At 46.2% G+C, this 19,188-nt stretch overlaps 3 protein-coding genes across 3 annotated transcripts in view; 2 read left to right on the forward strand and 1 right to left on the reverse strand.

The window, feature by feature from the left end:
- lmx1al (LIM homeobox transcription factor 1, alpha-like) overlaps nucleotides 1–3,811 on the forward strand; it is a 19,428-nt gene extending 15,617 nt beyond the window's left edge. The window contains exons 4-9 of the mRNA XM_030375319.1: nucleotides 212–444; nucleotides 818–984; nucleotides 1,102–1,179; nucleotides 1,571–1,688; nucleotides 1,800–1,955; nucleotides 2,052–3,811. Of these exons, the coding sequence (XP_030231179.1) occupies nucleotides 212–444; nucleotides 818–984; nucleotides 1,102–1,179; nucleotides 1,571–1,688; nucleotides 1,800–1,955; nucleotides 2,052–2,212 (913 nt within the window). The 3' untranslated portion in view covers nucleotides 2,213–3,811. The remainder of the gene's footprint in view (nucleotides 1–211; nucleotides 445–817; nucleotides 985–1,101; nucleotides 1,180–1,570; nucleotides 1,689–1,799; nucleotides 1,956–2,051) is intronic.
- Nucleotides 3,812–4,266: 455 nt separating this feature from the next.
- chchd5 (coiled-coil-helix-coiled-coil-helix domain containing 5) lies at nucleotides 4,267–5,582 on the reverse strand. Its single transcript, XM_030375350.1, has 4 exons — nucleotides 5,426–5,582; nucleotides 5,128–5,268; nucleotides 4,838–4,989; nucleotides 4,267–4,655 (listed from the first exon to the last, which is right to left on the reverse strand). Coding segments are annotated over exons 1-4 (333 nt in total). The 5' UTR covers nucleotides 5,428–5,582; the 3' UTR covers nucleotides 4,267–4,617.
- Nucleotides 5,583–5,876: 294 nt separating this feature from the next.
- atp13a1 (ATPase 13A1) lies at nucleotides 5,877–18,709 on the forward strand. The gene is made up of 25 exons (XM_030375266.1): nucleotides 5,877–6,393; nucleotides 6,729–6,818; nucleotides 7,515–7,778; nucleotides 8,241–8,396; nucleotides 8,541–8,610; nucleotides 8,799–8,905; nucleotides 9,037–9,166; nucleotides 9,316–9,371; nucleotides 9,538–9,664; nucleotides 10,022–10,159; nucleotides 10,272–10,392; nucleotides 10,790–10,947; nucleotides 12,428–12,603; nucleotides 12,918–13,028; nucleotides 13,186–13,311; nucleotides 13,774–13,882; nucleotides 14,100–14,293; nucleotides 14,541–14,637; nucleotides 14,757–14,962; nucleotides 15,557–15,671; nucleotides 16,826–17,022; nucleotides 17,330–17,472; nucleotides 17,564–17,675; nucleotides 17,768–17,911; nucleotides 18,065–18,709. The coding sequence occupies exons 1-25, from the start codon at nucleotides 6,043–6,045 to the stop codon at nucleotides 18,173–18,175; spliced, it is 3,609 nt and encodes a 1,202-aa protein (XP_030231126.1). The 5' UTR covers nucleotides 5,877–6,042; the 3' UTR covers nucleotides 18,176–18,709.
- The last annotated feature ends 479 nt before the right edge of the window (nucleotides 18,710–19,188 follow it).

Genomic DNA, 19,188 nt, shown 5'->3' on the forward strand with positions numbered 1-19,188 from the left:
GTGTTCCTCTTTTATTTATTGACACTCCTGTAGGCTACAGTCTCTCTCTCTCTCTCTCTCTCTCTCTCTCTCTCTCTCTCTCTCTCTCTCTCTCTCTCTTCTCTCTCCCTCCCCCCCTCTCTCTCTCTGAGACCACCACTCTTGCCCATGTCCTCCACGCATCCACATATCTGCTCAGGCCAACATGTCGTCCGTCTCTCCCCCCTCCCAGGCTGTTTGTGAGGAAGTGCAGTGCGTGCCTGCAGGTGATTGGCCGCTCGGAGCTGATCATGCGCGTGCTGGGCCAGGTGTACCACCTGGGCTGCTTCAGCTGCTGTGAGTGCGAGCGGCGTCTGCAGAGGGGCGATGAGTTTGTGCTGAAGGAAGGCCAGCTGCTGTGCCGCGTGGACTACGAGAAGGAGAGGGAAATGCTGGCGGCCATCAGTCCCGCCCCGACAGAGTCAGGTGCAAAAAAGGGATTCCTGCGGTCGACGCATGCCACAAAAACACACAAACCACAAACACGCACCCACGCTCCACACGGTTGGCCGTGCGATGTTGGATATAGATTTCCGTGAACTCCAAAAGCAAAACTCCAAAAGGTCTTTCCAAAGATATTTTTCTTTTCAGTACAGTTGCATACATACATATATGTCCATGCAACATATGTTTATTTATATATATATTCAGTATATATTCACCAGTTCCCCCCCCCCCCCGCCCCCCAAAACCACTTTACCCACCACAATCTGCCACAGCAGTCCACTGTAAAAATCTCATCTGTTTTCACACATTCCCACACTCACACTAACCCCCCCCCGTTGACTGTGTCCTCCAGTGAAGAGCGAGGATGAGGACGGCGGCGGCGGCGGCTCCGGCGGGGGGAAGGGCGGCGACGAAGGGAAGGACCACAAGCGGTCCAAGCGGCCGCGCACCATCCTGACCACGCAGCAGCGCCGAGCCTTCAAGGCCTCCTTCGAGGTGTCCTCCAAACCCTGCCGCAAGGTGAGGGGACCCCCCCTCAAAAGCGCTATTTAAATGCACTCCTTTAATATTGATGTGGTGGCAGAGGGAGGAGGAGGAGGAGCGACGGTGTTAACGATGGAGGATTGTCTACTGCAGGTGAGGGAGACTCTGGCCGCCGAGACGGGACTGACGGTGCGGGTGGTGCAGGTGTGGTTTCAGAACCAGAGAGCGAAGGTGGGAGTTGCGAAAACACGTGGCGGATGTGTGGCACATGCACACACACACACACACACACACAAACACACACACACACTTACATACGCCACACATAGACACACACATGGACATACATACACATAAACATGAATACACATTCACGCAATCAAAGACAATGAATAAAAAACTGCTTTTGATGTAGATTTTAACCTCACCATTTCATTGTACGCTTTAATAAGGTTTAGGTGTGTTTTAGTATTTGAATATGATTGAACTGAATCGTTGCTTTTTTACCGCAACGTTAATTACATTTTTTGACTTTTAATACCTTGAAAAGCGCTATATGAACAAAACGATGATTAGCATTATTGACGTATTGACGTTTGGATTCATGTGTCGGGCGCTGCAGATGAAGAAGATAGCCCGTCGACAGCAGCAGCAGCAGCAGCAGCAGGAGCAGGAGCAGATGGCTGGGGGCCGGCGGGGGCCCAACAGGGGGGGCCGACAGAGCAACGATGACAGCGAAGGTATAGCTACTTCCCTACCTTTCATGAAAACCAACCGAAAGATCTAAGCAGACGAGGAGTAGAGCTAGTTTCGTATTTTTATTTTTATTTATTTGTATGTTTTTTTTAAAGATGGCTCCAGTACTCACGGGATGGACGGGCTTCTGGGGTATCCCTCGTTGCCACGGCAGCAACTTCTGGCCCTGGACCCCAACATATATGGAGGGGAGCCCTTCAGACACGGGCTTACACCTCCTCAGCTGACCAATGAGCAGCTCCACGCCTATGGTATGACTGTGGTGTTAGAATTAACATTAAACAGGCCTGTGGTTCTTTCTTTTATCAGTTATTCACATTTCCCCAAACTATCTGTCTGTGTCTCAGAATCCGAGACGGTGTTCCACGATCTGGACAGCGACGGGAGCCTCGGTCACCTTGGCGACTGTCTCTTGGCAACAGGGGTGGAGAGTGGTCTCCTTGCAGGACGGGTGGGAAACCCAATCGACCGTCTCTACTCCATGCAGAACTCCTACTTCACCTCCTGACCCCTGTGAACTCTCACCCTTTCCCTACGCTTCCACCTTTCACCTCTCAGAGATGCAGCTAATGGAGTCCGTCCATCAACATGCCTGTAGGACCACTCTTCATGAACAGCCTACACCCAAATACAAACACAAGCTTTTATTCCAATCCCAAATCATCAAATAGCAAATAGGCAGGCAAAGAGTGTGCTCGTTTGAATACACATTGCGGTAGTATAGCATTACCACAATTGTATAAAATCGACACACAAATGTATAAGTAGACACTGAAATTTTAAAAGACCTCAATTTTATTGTTTGTTATTTATGTTTATTCAATGTTATCAACCATAGAGGTATTAAAGCACTTTTAAAAACAAAAGAAAAAACATAAAACACTTGGTACGAGATGTTGGTACAAGTTATATTATGTATTTTTAAATTATTGGGGATAAAACGTTGATTTAATCAAACTCTTTACTTGGTCGTCGAAGCAGGGTTGAAGAGAAATTCAAGAATCTAATTAGATAAGTAGATTACAATTGTTTGATAACGTTGACGGTGGTTAGGTATCGTGTACTCTGAATTGACCTTCATGGATAGGGGTAGAATTGTGTTCTCAGGTTAGTGTGTATATTTGTGTGACCTGAGTCTTTCACTCAGGAAGGTATGCTGGAAAGGATGGATCTCAATTTATTTTCCACAATGGTCAGAGTAAAACTTTTGTAAGAAAAAACAACAACAACAACACAATAAAAGCTTTCTAATGTCAGTCTCCAATTAAAAACAGAGATAAAATCCAAAGCTTATTCTTTAACTTAAAAACAAAATAGTTCAAGGCCAAAACGGATAGAATAGAAACCAATCACGTATAGGAAATACTACAGGGTAGATTGAATAGCCTTATACGGAAACAGGGTCGTGGTTCAGGAATAGACACTTAATGGTTCCCTCTTCTTGTATACCGTGTTCACAAAATAAAAGTAGTGCTGTGCTGTAGTTTGAAGACTAAAAGGCTCTCCAACTTCCTAAAGTTGGGGTGTTAAGCACGTGATGGTGTGCTGTCCTGTAATATAAATGTGAATATGACTGTATGTTCGCTACTATTACACTTTTTGACACTTTAGTTGTTTCTTTATTTAGAGCATCTCCTGAAAGAAATTGTTGTTGTATGACATTTTGTATCTTCTAGTTCCTCTCATATTCGACAAATACTCAAATTGTAGCATGATATATTGTGTGTCGCAATATAGATCGGAAAAGTGTGGTTTGAAGTCATAATGGACGCCGAGCTTTGCAAAAAGAAAAAAAAAATCAACATAGCACAGGAGCCAGACTCTCCTCTCCTCTGGTTCAGGAATATAAATATATTAGGATTATATTTGTTTGATTTATCGTGCTATAGTGATTGGCTACAGCTTGTAACATTATCCTTTATGGCAGTATGTTTGTCTATGATCACTGATTGATGGCATTCATGCAGTGATTATTTTATGTGAAAGTAACTTATTTGTGTGGTATTAGGCGAGTTTCTGCTATTTTAGCATTTTTTGGGTTTTGTTTAACAGGTGATGTGATTTGAATGTACCGTTGCCATATCTTCAAATACAATCGGCAATCACATTTCTGAAGTGTTGCTTCACTTTTTGGTCCTGAATGTTAGTCCGATATATACGCAGGAAAAAAAGTGTTCTTCCCCTCAGCATTTAATAAGTCATCGAGCAAAGTATCCTGTTCCGCTCTGTAGTCAAAGGGCCCATAACTCAACGGCCTCCCTCAGTAGTCCCTCTGATTAGATGTAGTCACTAGACAGACTCCCTCCCCTCCAAAGACTCCCTGTTGAACAGTGACCGGGCTAAGAAATGTGTGGGAGCTAAAAGTGCCCAGTTTAATATGTTGCTGTGATTCAGGCTTGCATGGAGGGAGTGTAGGGAGTAGCGACACACATGAGTTACGTTGAAACCCCACCAGGGGTTAACCCAGTGAGTAATACTTCGGACATCCATTTTGATTAAACTATTCGACCGAAGAAGCAGAGAAGTCAGAACAAAGGTCAAATAGTAAAAATAAATATACAATTTCATAGAAAATGATATTTTTATTGGTTGAAATTTATCGGAAAAAAGGGACATACAGTACTGTTTGTACATATTCACATTAATGTTGAAACTTTGCCCAAAAGATTATGATATGTGTAGGCGGAAATGCACCTTTGTTGGGCCTTTTGGCTCACACTATTAAAACTGCACTTAAACTAGACCTACCAACAAAGCTGCCATGGCTAAGCTAGTACTGTGTTTTAGGTGACATTGAGGTTTACATCATTAAAGTACATAGCATAACTTGGCTGAATTCATTGTTGACAAGTCCTTCCTTGCCGCTGTAAAAGACAGTTCTGGTCATAGAGGGGTGAACGTAAGGGGGGTCTTCTAGGTAGGCTGAGGTACTGGGGTCTCGATTGTGGCTTCTGCAATGGAAATCAATAAAGCAAAAAAAAATCACTACAGGTAAGGCAAGTTAACTTGGGTCTTATATTTACTGGTGTCCCTACTCCCATTGGATATGGGATACATTGACCTTACACACACACAAAAACACACATGTGACACATGCACACACACGCACACACACACTCGATTGAACGCTCACCTGCTCCACTGAGATCGACCGTCTCCGCGCAACCCAGGAAACGTGCTATGTGTGGCTGGCAGGAGGTAGGGTCGGCTTGGTTTTCCCGGAGACAGTGCTCAAATTGTACAAATTCTTTCGAACAGCTTGACCTTATTTTCTGGATCACTGGGCTGGAATGAGAGATTACCAACAAATAAAGTTGATTTATTAGTGCGTGTGTGGTGTGCGTGTGTGTGTGTTGCAGGGAGGAGGGGAAGGTAACATTTTCCTGTTCCACTGCAAGAAATACACAAGGGTCGTCCACTTACTGTGAAGATGTGCAGTTGGCGACCTTCATCTTGAGTTCATGACAGTGATGCTGCCATGTCGACGGGTTGGAGGCCACACAAGACCCATATTCCTCCATCTCTTTTTGGCAATACTTTGCCGTAATATTCATGGCAGCCTGCCTAGAAGTTGACACATATGTAGGCCAATTAATTCCGTTTATTACTAGTAGGAAGTTAACTAATACACTTTCAGGCACTTTGGACAACATACAACATGCATTTAGAAAATATAAATTCACGATGACATTTGTTAATAATTTAATATTTGCTTTCTTACATGATTGGGATGATAACTGTGGACTTCGTAAAGTCCACAGTTCGGCAGTCGTAAAGAATAAATAGCAGAATCAAGGTTATAATAACGATATGGTTTCTGCATGTGCAGCCATGTCTGTATGTTCACTACCGTATACGCCTCCTTATGAGTTCATTGGAAGAGATGGTTGGATTGTACAATTCTATTGGTTTGGTTTACGTCAGTTTTCCATTTAGGCCTGCCCCTTTTTGTGACGGTTCCGTTTTCTTAAAGGCATAGCGTATCGCCATATAACCATGTTCCGCAAATATATTCATTATTATTCCATCTTCATAGAGACGTAAAATAAATATTATGGTCCTCTATACTAATGTTTATAAAAAATAAACACGGAATTTTGTGTTCTTGTTTGTCTAAATGAGATTTCCGGGCTACGAGCTATGGCTACGACAGCAAAGAGGACTCTGCGTGATTTGCGTGGTGACGTGTGCGGAAGCAGCAGTAAGAGAACAAGTTATTCTGAAAACGAATTTGAAGGCTGGAGCTGATACTACACTGGGCAAAATTGGATCTACATCGAATACAGAGCGAAGGGGGTGGTGGCGGTTAGAGGGGGCCCAGAAAGTGAAGAACGCAAAATGAATGAGATTCCTAAAGGGGTGAATATGGTTACCGACGGCATACAGGGGTCGGGTGAGCTTCAAATGGCCCCCTCTATGAACCACAGCCATGACAACGGGACGAACGATGATCTGGTTAGCTCTGTGACGCTGTACAGACGAAGGCCCAGGCTTTTCCATGGAACAGTTCTTCCATTTTTCGTTGTTCTGTATCCCGGTTGGCTTTATGCATGGTTAGGCGTCTATGGTGCCTCCGAGTATCCCGAGGCCGGGCTGCTGGCGCTAGCGGCAATCGGGATCGCGCACGTCCTCACAGCGCTGTCTGGTTATTGGTCCGTGCACGCTCACTGTTGGCTCACCTGTTCTAAGGTATATATAAACATATTGTTACATGCAGGAATCAACAGTTGATAGTCTCTTACAAATTGGGGGTAAAATAACGAATGTGGTGTTGTAACTTTTAATCAGTTAGTAAATATAAAATGATGTGATTAACAGTATATTGAAGTAATTCGTGGTGTGATTCATTTGTATAAAAGTAATACATAACATGCTAAATCGTATAGTATATATTCAAATTAAACTCAGTGAACATTTATAATTGGAAGTCCTTGAGACAATGTGGCTGACATATGGCTCCCGTCAAAGCTTCACACGGATAAAGGTGAACTGCATATTAATAATCTTTTTAATTACTTCTTCAGGAACAAGACCCTCAGAAGGCTACGCTTGCAAAAGTCGTGCCTACACCCAACAATGGTTCTGCAGAGCTTGTGGCACTTCAGAGAGACCAGGTCAGTGGTCTTCTAAATTGCACACTTCCTGGTTCAAATTATCTCGATTCTGAACAGATATTATTAGCCTTTTTTTTTTTGCATGCACATCCAAACATGCTCTATTATATATCTCTATATCTACAGACACCCATGCCATTTTCCATTTGTATTTTCCCTGCCAAAGGAATTTATACAGAAAACAGCGTTTTTAGTTTCCCCAATTACCATGAGTAGTAGTAAGTGGAGGTTCCACTAACCGGGGCCAGTTACCCATTTCTGTTTAAGTAATAGAGACCTAGTCCATAGTCCAAAACCTTTTTCTGTCCCAGTGCTCTGCCACGGTCCCTGACTGGAGGAGCTAGTGGTGGAGCATGGCGAACGCAGCAGGGTCATCACAGGCTGCGTCGACAGATGATGATCCTGGGTGATCTGACAATCAGACTCCCATTATAAGGCTGCATGTCTAATGGGTTTGTCCACAAATCTCCCAAGCACAACCTATGTAGGAAAACACTGATGTCTCATCGGTCTGAAGCCGATTGAACCTGAACATGCTACGTGCTGTCTGTCTATGCATGGGAACCGTGGGTGTTTACAATAGCGATGGAGATTTAGACTCTCCATTACATTCTACATGGGAATGCGTCCGTTGCATCACCGTCATCATTCTTCCATCCATTCGCGATTCCCAATCGTCCTTTGTCTCCCCACCAGGACGACGCCGGCGAGGGCATCCTGTCCTTCGAGTTCCAGAAGATCCGCTACATCTTTGACGACAAGGAGAAGAAGCTCTTCCTGCCCGTGGCCTTCCCCATCAACCACGCCATGGGCTACTTCCAGGCCTGGCGCGGCTACCAGGAGGAGGCGGACCTGAAAGCGGCGGAGAAGCGCTACGGCACTAACCGCGCCGAGATGATGGTGCCGGACTTCCTGGAGCTCTTCCGAGAGAGAGCCACCGCCCCCTTCTTCGTGTTCCAGGTGGGTTGAGGTCGAGGGTGGGTGGTTGTTCTCGTTCAGTGGTGTCGTATCAGCGTGGCATCCAGACCCATGGGTTGATCAGTGGTCAGGGTTACTACACAATAACAGTCTTCATATTACGACTCATCTTGGTTCACTTTCGTTTTAATCGTGTGATGGTTCCTTGATACTTTTTTAGTTTTGGGATATGAGTTTCTGATACACCATGATACAAATACACAATGGATGAAGCTGATTGATTTCCGTATTGTGCACTCTGCAATGCATTATAAACTGTTTATCTTAATCTTTCATTCAGAACTGTAATATCAATCGCTATCATTGTAATCACATAAAAAATTCAAAACCTAAAAAAAATATCTTCCATCATTTTACATTAAAGAGCTGTTTGCAATCCAGAACTTTGTTGAGAGTACAAGCTTTTCCTGTAATCCATGGAGCTTCCTCCCCCCCCCTCTGAAGGTGTTCTGTGTGGGGCTGTGGTGCCTGGACGAGTACTGGTACTACAGTGTCTTCACGCTGTTCATGCTGGTAGCGTTCGAGGCCTCCCTGGTCCAGCAGCAGATGAGGAACATGTCTGAGATCCGTCGCATGGGGAACAAGCCCTACATGATCCAGGTGGGCACTGGGAGATCTCCACATTCAGTTCAGGCTCAAATAACAGATATTTGGTTGGATATCTCCATGTATTTATGATGATGACGATATATAAAATGTGTTGCGCGCGCGTGTGTGTGTGTGTGTGTGTGTGTTTTCCTGCAGGTCTACCGTAACAGAAAGTGGAGACCTGTTTCCAGTGATGAGCTTGTTCCCGGAGACATTGTATCTATAGGTATGCTTCCTTCATGTCCCGTTCTGCTGGTACATTACCTTCCCTCCATACATCGTTTCTCATTCACTGTGTGTGTGTGTGTGTGTGTGTGTGTGTGTGTGTGTGTGTGTGTGTGTGTGTGTGTGTGTGTGTGTGTGTGTGTGTGTGTGTGTGTGTGTGTGTGTGTGTGTGTGTGTGACCTCTCCCAGGACGGTCCCCTCAGGAGAACCTGGTGCCATGTGACGTCGTTCTTCTCCGGGGCCGCTGCATCGTGGACGAGGCTATGCTGACCGGCGAGTCCGTCCCCCAGATGAAGGTAGGAGGATCGAATGATCCCTCCAGATGGATCAGCCACGTATAGGACTCGGGTATAATGTGTGTGGATCGATAATTGTGTTCATATTTTCATATTTGTATAACTCTGTTTTTTTTTGATTTATTCTGTAGGAGCCATTAGAGGACCTGGACCCAGAACGGATCCTGGACCTTCAGGGGGACTCCCGTCTCCACGTCATCTCCGGTGGGACCAAGGTGGTCCAGCACACACCGCCCCTGAAAGCCAGTGCCGGTCTCAAACGTCAGTGTCTCGTTCCAACATGCACACTAAACACACCTCTTTGTATGCAGTTAATACCTGCATCATACACTGCATATTGTCGCTACCTGTATTCGGTGTCTTGAAAAGATGACACACATGCTCATGGCTGGAGGTGTTCTACATTGCAGCGGTGGACAACGGCTGTGTGGCCTACGTTCTGAGGACAGGCTTCTACACGTCCCAGGTGAGCCGACCAAACAGGGATCATTACCTCCCCTGTGAATCAACGATGCACTGAATACGCTGATTCCACTGTCGTACCCGCTCGTGCGAGGTGTTCCACTGCCGACACGTTTTCTGCGATTCACGCGTCAGGCGTCACATTTGTATCCACTGTAAACCGTCTCCAGGGTAAGCTGTTGAGGACCATCCTGTTTGGTGTGAAGAGGGTGACGGCAAACAACCTGGAAACCTTTATCTTCATCCTCTTCCTGCTGGTGTTCGCGATCGCTGCGGCTGGCTACGTGTGGATAGAAGGTGGGACTCCCCAAAATGTGCACCTGTCCTTGAACCCAATTCTTGAGTCAATGCAAGTGTTGCCACAAATTAATTGATAAAGGTACATGAGGAGACCATGTCTGGAATTGAAACGTGTATAGTACAGCTTGAATAAGTCATTGAGGCTCTCTGGTCAAACCAAATAAGCAATGTAAGCTTTTACGCAATTTTAGGGGTTTTACGCACGGTATTGTCTATGGATTTATTTGTACTACAGACTATCATAAGAGGATGAAGAAGTGTTTTTTGTGTTAAAGTGCTCATTGAAATTGTCATTCTGATTAAGCCTGTAGGAATATAAAACACATTATTTTGTTACTTTTTGATTTGCCTCAGGGACCAAGGATCCCAGCAGGAACCGGTACAAGTTGTTCTTGGAGTGCACCCTCATCCTGACCTCCGTGGTGCCTCCCGAGCTTCCCATAGAGCTGTCTCTGGCCGTCAACACCTCCCTCATCGCCCTCGCCAAGCTCTGTGAGTCCGCCTGCTTTGCATGTCATTTGAATGGTGGCACTGGGGGATGATGGCTGTGGTCCCTCTGCCGTGATCCTCTGAAAGACTTTAATTCCTCTTCCCCTGTTCCCAGATATATTCTGTACGGAGCCGTTCAGGATACCGTTCGCGGGCAAGGTGGAGGTCTGCTGCTTTGACAAGACGGGAACGCTGACCAGCGACAGCCTGGTTGTTCGCGGGGTGGCGGGCCTGAGGTATGCTTCACATGCCTAATGTGGGATTCGAGGGTGAAAAATAAATTATGTGGATTATCATAGTGATGAATGAGGAAATCGTTACTTTGGCTGGTCTTGGAGGGTGCATTGTATTAATGTTTTATATTATAAGGCATTCAAATCTTAACAGACAATAGCTGCCTGAAATGATTAATAGGTGCTTCACTGGTTCGTTATAAAATGAACCGTAAACAGTGGTAAACTGTTATTACTCTCATCATATGATTCCATCTATGCTCCTCTTTTAATGTGCAAACCCATGAATCTCAAAGGCCGGCTACAATACCACACCTGGATCCCATCCGTTGACGGGACATGACATTACGTGTTTGGTTCAATTGCATTGTGTTTAATGACTTGTTGTCTGCGGTGACAGAGAGGGGAAGGAGGTGATGCCAGTGTCTGAGATCCCAGTGGAGACGCACCGAGTGGTGGCCACCTGTCACTCACTCGTCACTCTGGATGACGGACAGCTGGTTGGAGACCCCCTGGAGAAAGCCATGCTGATGTCCGCCGACTGGAACCTGACTAAAGGTACAAGCTGCACGCCATTTTATCCATAGCTGTGTTCGAAATCGTTCCCTATCACGGATATAGTGCACTATATAGGGTGCTTGCCATTTTGTAGTGGTGTTCAAATTCTCAGTGGTTAATTTCATGCACAGTGGACTTAAAATTTGAGTGTACATACGATGTTCCATACATGTTACTCCCATATACCACAATGCAATGCGGTCGTGTTTTTCTGGAGGAGAAGTATAAGCTGAATCACTGCGAAAAGAAATACATTTAATGATGGAGCCTCAGGCTTTCGTTTAGAAATGTCAACATTTATTTGGGATTTAACATAGAAAATGTAACATTCAAAATTACTAAAAAAAACCTTGATCAAGGAAATGTAACATTCAACATCAATACAACCTCCAGCTATCCTCGAGAGTGCCCGGTTTGTTTACATGATGTGGGCGCATCTGTCTGCGTCACACAAATACCCGGCGCATTTACTGACGCAGATGACGTTTAGAAATGTCAGCTTAGTGTCCGAATTCTCGTTTGTTCGTTCCCTATATAGTGCACTATCATGAACACTATATAGGGAATAGTGAGTGAGTGAATAGGGAACGATTTCGAACACAGCTCATGTCTCAAAGCAGAGTAAGCACAGGTGCAGCTCGTCAAACTAATTGCTTGATCTAATTAGGTGTGTATCTGCACTGTAGTTGACTAGCCCTGTTACCTGTTTACTCGTAGTTAGTTGCTGTTTACAAGGCTTGTACATAGCGATGTCGTATCGCAATGACCACCGCCATTTTTGGAGCATTGGAATGATGGTCATTTTGTTGGAAGTAATGAATTTTAGGTCATTGTATAGTAATTCCTCGTGAAATGATTTGTCCTTATGGGGAGACATTGTTTTGTCTGAAACTGCCACAGCGTTTCTCCCGTGAGACGTAAGCCTAGGTTAGGATTTATTTGCATTAATTCGGTAATGGACAGTACTACAACTCTCTTGAGTCCTCTCAATGTGGGAGAGCATTACAAACAAAACAACAATGATGTATTCTGATGTAGAAGCCCCATTAGATGTACTTTATTGATTAAATATTAACAGGCCGGAAATAAGGAGTGTCAGAGCAGAAAGTACTAGTCGATGATGGATCTTAAAAAAAACAACAGAAATGAATAAAGAAAACATATCTGTCCAGACTGGGGCACTGATATAGATGAAACATGTACATGTATTAAGGTAACAAGTTTGCAATGTGTGTACCCTGCTGTAACATATCAATATAAATATGGTGAATACACCATCCTTGAAGTGATTGGCTTTAGGATGAGGAAAGGTAACCTGATGTAGTAGACGTAGTGTTGGTGCCAAAGTGTGAACCCCTTTTGTTTATGTGCAATTAACATTTTGAATACAGCGGTGCAATCGTGTATATAGTTTGTGGGTGTGTGTCTGTGTCTATATGTCATACAAACGACTGACCGAACCTCTTTCCCCTGTGACCAGACGAGAAGGTGTTCACGCGGGGCATCAAAACCCAAGGGCTGAAGATCCACCAGCGCTTCCACTTCTCCAGCGCGCTGAAGAGGATGTCGGTGCTGGCCTCGTACGAGAAGCTGGGCTCCACGGAGCTCTGCTACATCTCCACCGTGAAGGGTGCCCCCGAGACGCTCAGCGGGATGGTGGGTTGTCACACACACGGAGAACCTAGCATGGCGGGTTTCGTTTTGATAATGTAGGTCAATCCGTTAACCAGGCACTTAACAATAGAACATAGCTAGAATGAGATGCTACACAATGCTATCTTGTTGTGTTGGAATGGGTTAACCTAGCAATGGTAAATGCTTAGCACTTGTTTTATATGCTATAAGTCGCAATATATTGTTTCTCTTTCTTCTGACAAATGTACGTAGTGTAAGTCGCTTTTGATGAAATGCTAAATACCCCGAATGTAAATGTTGACATCACCATCCCTGGTCCTGGCTTGTCGCTGTAGTTCTCTGAGCGTCCCGCGAGCTATGACGAGGTCCACAAGGAGATGTCAAGAGAAGGTGCCCGGGTGCTCGCGCTGGGGTACAAGGAGATAGGGCACCTCAGCCACCAGCAGGTACGGCTTTTGTTTTGGCTCTGCCTTATACGTGATTTTATTTCTCAATACTGGTATGAGAGTGGTTTTAATCAACAATGCTATTTTTTCACCGTGGTCCGATCAGACTCGATATAAACAGTGGGAAATGATTCATCGCTGTGTGTGACCGGTGCAGGTCCGAGAGATGACTCGGGACGGGCTGGAGTGTGACCTGCGGTTCGCCGGCTTCATGGTCGTCTCCTGCCCCCTGAAGGCCGACAGCAAGGCCGTCATCAGGGAGATCCAAGAGGCGTCGCACCATGTACGAAAGATCCTTCCCTGACACACGCATGCATAAGGACGAGGCACAGGGACATGGTCGTGAATGGGTCGAGTTTGTTGATGTTAGGGCTGGGCGATATGGAAAAATGGATCGTAATGAAATTCATGGCGATTTTAATATAATATTCATAAATATCCCTACAATGCTTATATATGGAAAGTACCTTAAAAACAGTCTGACTGAGGGTGGTTATATGGAAGTACATGGCAAATTGAAATATGGTATCAGACCTAAACTAGTTGTACTTTTTTCTCTGATTGATAAAACCTTAAAACTGATCATGAGTGCACATCTTCTTGTCAACATTAATATAGACTATATAGGTAAGTATCACGATAAGTTGATATCTTCAGTTCACAAACACAATACCTTTTTCGAAGACGGAATGCCATATATGTAATCACCGCCCTGCATTAACAGTCCTTTATCTTCTGTCCATAGGTAGTGATGATCACCGGCGACAACCCCCTCACCGCCTGCCACGTGGCCAGGGAGCTCCACTTCATCCAGAAGGAACACACGCTCGTACTGCAGTCAGGCCCCGGTCCCGGTCAGTACCCCAGGGCCTCTACTCCCATCACACGTTCACAGGGAAACCCGTTCAGCACACGCGCTAAGCTGCCAAAGCCTGGAAACGAAAGATATCCATGTTGTGATTGAGCATCATCATCTCCATCATTCATTCATTCATTCTTCATTCATTCATTAATTGGGGCCCAAAACATATTGCTGCACACCGCCACTGACCGGGTGTTTATCTCCTCCAGGCGAGTGGCAGTGGGAGTCCATCGACGGCAGCGTGCACGTGCCCCTGCCCCCGCCCTCTGTGGACGAGTTCATCGAGCAGTACGACCTATGCGTCACCGGGGAGGGGCTCGCCCGGCTCAGCGCCGACATCCGGCTCCTCAACGCCCTGCTGCCTCACGTCAGGGTGTTCGCCCGGGTTAGCCCCAAGCAGAAGGTGGGTGCAGGTGGAGCGAGTGGCGCCGTAGGGTTCTCAGGGTTATGAAGCAGAAGCCATTGCAGTCGTTCCCTTGTCTTTAGTCGAATTGAAATGGGTAACGCATGCACCTAAACCACATTGAAACCTTGTATGTCGTGTCGTAGGGTGGTAAAGAGGTCTGGGTCAAGGGCCCCTCCTACGTTCCATTATATTCTTAAGTGTTTACGTTCTCCGTCCTGGCGCCGGGCGGCGGTCCTCCTCGCAGGAGTTTGTCATCACCAGCCTCAAGGGCCTGGGCTACATCACGCTGATGTGCGGGGACGGCACCAACGACGTCGGCGCTCTCAAACACGCCCACATAGGTGAGCGTTCGCACACGCATCAACCCCCGGTGAAACCAACCGACCAGAAGGGTTGATAATGAGCATTGGAAAACCGACCCCCATTGAAGCGTGGGCATTGAAACACAAATCGAAAATAGGTGTCGCGCTGTTGGCCAACGCTCCCGAACGCATGCCGGAGAGGAGGAAGCGTGGGAGGGAGAAAGAGGTGGCGGCGGCGGCGGCCGCGGCCGCAGCGGCGGAGACCCGATCCATGCCGCCGGTTCCAACCTCAGGCAAGATGAGCTCCAGGGCGGCCAGACAGAGGATGATGGCCCAGCGGGAGGAGCAGCTCGCTGCCCAGAAGGTGCGTCGGCTGGAGCAGGTGTATGTGGTGTTCAGGGGGGGTTGACTCCCAGTTCACAGGATGTTGGGTTCACCACCATTTTTGCAGTTAGCCCTTGTGCAGAAGGCTTACTCGCTACCTGTTTATTAAGGGCACGGATATAGAGAAGATTCACTGTCATTCGCTGTGGATTCAAACGTGATGGTGAATCAATACTTTATGTTTCTAAATTTCAGGCTGGAGAGTCACTCAAATCAAGATGTTAATGTTGTATGTAGCTATTCACAATACTCCAAATCAATGAACGAAAGGGACAGACGTTAATATATGGAAGTAAACCCTTCAGGTACAAATCACGTTTATTAATGTATTAAATTTTTTTAATAGTGCCGGGCTGATTGCATTGGTGTGCTCCTCACTCTCAGAGCTCATTAGCGCCCTGCCATTTTGTAAACACTATATCCTCATTGCCTGTCCCATACCGGCGGATGCGCTGATGTATCTCGCCGAAGGGATGGATAAAGGCGCTTGTTATGTGCCCATAGCAGCACGCCCCCGGGTGCCGTGTAGAGCTGTAGTGCACGTTACTGAACAACAGGGGTCATGCTGTTGCAGGAACGGATCAGCCAAGTGCTGCGGGAGCTTGAAGAGGACCAGATCCAAGTGGTGAAGCTGGGGGATGCTTCCATCGCTGCCCCCTTCACCTCCAAACTCTCCTCCATACAGTGCAGTGAGTACCGCCACAGCTTCTCCCCTGTGTTTGGCTTCAAGTCCGATTTATACCTACGACATGGGTCTCTCTATGCCTGGGCTTGCGTTTATAGATCTGTGTCTGTGATTCTTGAGTTGTCAAATGTCTCTTATACTTATAATTTTAAAGGGGCTGTAGGTTATATTAGAGCTATATTGTGATTGAGAGTTTAGAAATGCCACAGCCATCTGTCAGCCATTAGTGAGTCAAATGCGTGGAGAGAATGTGTTTTGCGTTGACTGCGCCTGCCTCCGTGTGAGCCAAGTTTGATTTAAGCCTGATGCAGGCCCATTCATCAGTGCATCTAGCAATGTGTTCCACACATTGCTACCTTGGCAAAACACTCACGGCAGTCAGCTCTCCACACATTGCTACCTGGGAAGGGGGGGGGGGGTTTTAGGACGTGGATTCTTGACGGGGGGGGGGGGGGGGGGGTGTGCGTTTCGCGTTTGCTCATTCGCGTAATCGAGCAATCGCGCACAAAATACATTTCAGTGTGGATCGGCCCACTTCCCGATCTTCGGTCCCTGCTGCAGAGCGTATTCAAATGGCCGGCCCAACGGGCTGGGGGTCTAACACTGTAATATATATATAGCCTAAACTATAACCGCATTTCACATTAATCACAAATATCCCGCTGCTTCGGGTTTTCCTTTGTAGGCGCGTTGAGAGGAGGCGCGGGCAATTCCGCTGTCAGTGCGTGCGCAGTGTATCAGTGATATGCGGGTTTATCCAATAAGTGGTAGTGTACCAGAGCACCATTGGCATGTATACGCACCTGTCTCTGTGTGCCTGTGTGAATGACAATGACAATGACAGGGAGAAAGAGTTCAATGCGTAGATGAACGAACGGAATGATATTTATTTTTCAAAATCGCAAAAAAACAAAAAATCAATTTGTGGCGCTCGGTGTTCATTCTGTGGCGCTGTCCCATACATAGACCACACATTGGTCTATGTATGGGAAAACACTTACGGCAGTCAGCTCTCTAGGCCAAACCGGTGGCCTAGTGACCTGACCCGGGAGTATAATCTGGCCTGTTAGTGTGTAGAACTCCGCAGAGTTGACAGATGATTCAGGACGTCTAGTCTCCTCTTCTGACGCTGGGTGACCCTCTTCTCTTCTCCCCCAGTCTGTCACGTCATCAAGCAGGGCCGCTGCACTCTGGTCACGACCCTCCAGATGTTCAAGATCCTGGCTCTCAACGCCCTGGTGCTGGCCTACAGCCAGTCCGTGCTCTACCTCGAGGGGGTCAAGTTCAGTGACTTCCAGGCTACTCTGCAGGGTCTGCTGCTGGCCGGCTGCTTCCTCTTCATCTCAAGGTCAAAGGTGAGACGATGTCATGAAAATAATTCTTCTTTCTTTTATTGTCTTTTTTTATTTTTTTATGCAGAGCATGCACCGACAAGAAATAAAGGGATGCCAAGTCACTTAAAACCTGGTTAATACGCACTAGTGCATTGATGCAAAGAAACCACCGTAAAATCCAACCAAATCCCCGACTATTTTCAGAATTTCATCAGCCATTTCATCATCGCAATTACCGCAAAAAGACGGGGGGGAAGGCGTTCAAAGCTGATCCGTCCCGGTTCGTGCTTGGTTGTCATGTTCTCATTCTCTCCCTCCACACGCACAGCCGCTGAAAACACTGTCCAGAGAGCGGCCCTTACCAAACATCTTCAACCTCTACACGGTGTTGACGGTGTTGCTGCAGTTCGCCGTTCACTTCTGCAGCCTGGTGTACCTGTACAAGGGAGCTCAGAGCAGAAGTCCGCCCAGGTGAGCCACACTCACACCAACCGTGATCACACCCTACTTCATAAGACATGACGTCACATTTGTCTGTTTTTTTACTTTCTTTCTCTCGCAGAGCGGAAAAGTTTGCCGACCTCTATAAGGAATTTGAACCCAGCCTCATCAACAGTACAGTTTACATTATGTCCATGGCCATGCAGATGGCTACGTTCGCCATTAACTACAAGGTATTCATAATCTATTTTTTTTGTATGCATTGTAATGTGTCCCACATGTCTCCATAGTGTTCCGTAACAATGACCTGCTGTGTCGGTTATAGGGCCACCCATTCATGGAGTCTCTGACCGAGAATCGCCCACTACTGTGGAGTATCGCCATATCGGGACTCGCCATCGTAGGACTGCTGTCCGGGTCCTCGCCAGAATTCAACGAACAGTTTGCTCTCGTAGACATTCCAATGGACGTAAGAAAAAAAAACACGCATGTCAATATTGTAATATTTGCTATATATTTCTGTTCAAAGTATTGTCATGTTGTCAGCCTGGAATAGAGAGGTCCTGTCGTGTTCACTGACCCCCCCCCCCCCCCCCCCACTACCTCTTGTTCCCCCTGGCAGTTCAAACTCGTGATCGCCCAGGTCCTAGTGGTGGACTTTGTGTCAGCTCTCCTGGTGGACCGTATCCTACAGTTCCTGCTGGGCAAGGGAACTCTCCGGCTGCCTTCCTGAACTCATGCCCACCACGACCACATCCACAAGAACCGCTGCCCTTAGCAACCGTGCTGTCGAAGCGGAGCCCCCAAAAAGACTTTGGAGGAGAAGGAGCTGTTGTGATTTGGAGCCGTAAATGACATATGGACCCGAAGCAGCTGAGGCGGTCATGATGGTGAACAATACTGCACACTCCCAAGAGTACCTCTTCTTCTTTTGCCCCCGCCCCCCCCGACTTCTAATAGAGTTCTTCATTAGCCCTTTGTTTTTGCTTTCTATTTTTCATGCTCTAACCCTCTCCTGGCTCCCATCCCTCCCTCTCTTTTCAACATTTCTGTCTTGCTTCCTCCTCATCCCACTCCTCTTAACACAGAGCCAAGAAGACAGCAGTATTGTGTGAAATGCAAGACTGAGTGTCAGCCAACGTGAAACCTCCGGGCACACAATAAAGGGGCATTCTCTGAGAGAATTGCAAAGCATTTGTATTTTTTTGATTTCTCTCCTTGATTTTGTAAAAAGATAAATCTGTTGCATAAAAATACTTAACAAACAGTGACCTGTATCTGTCTTTTGTCATGAAAACCGTATATAATCTAAGCAAATCTCAGTGCAATGGTTGAGCAATCATGCTCCATGAATAAAATAAAATATGGATGAATTCTATGTTTTAGAAAACTAAATTAATGTGATGTCATATGTGTAGGCTGAGCTGGAGACTATCAGAGAGAGTGTGTGTGTGCGCATTCACGGTCAACCAAATGCAGGAGCGTCAGAGAATGACCGATAGACATCAAATAATGAACCAATGAAAGTTCTGAAAGGGTTTCATACAAGAGTAGGAGATGGAATTTGATGTGTCAGATCATGTTATCTGCAGGTTGATTATACATCTGGAGCAATGTTAATTAATAATTATTCACTCATTATTTGTTGGCCATCCTTTCGCAGATTAATGTACAGACAGATCATGCAAGTGTAACGGGTATAGAAAATGGCTTGTGTTATAAAACAGTTCCCCCCACCCATTTTCT

Source organism: Gadus morhua, chromosome 2 (assembly GCF_902167405.1).
Source record: "Gadus morhua chromosome 2, gadMor3.0, whole genome shotgun sequence".
Taxonomy (NCBI): domain Eukaryota; kingdom Metazoa; phylum Chordata; class Actinopteri; order Gadiformes; family Gadidae; genus Gadus; species Gadus morhua.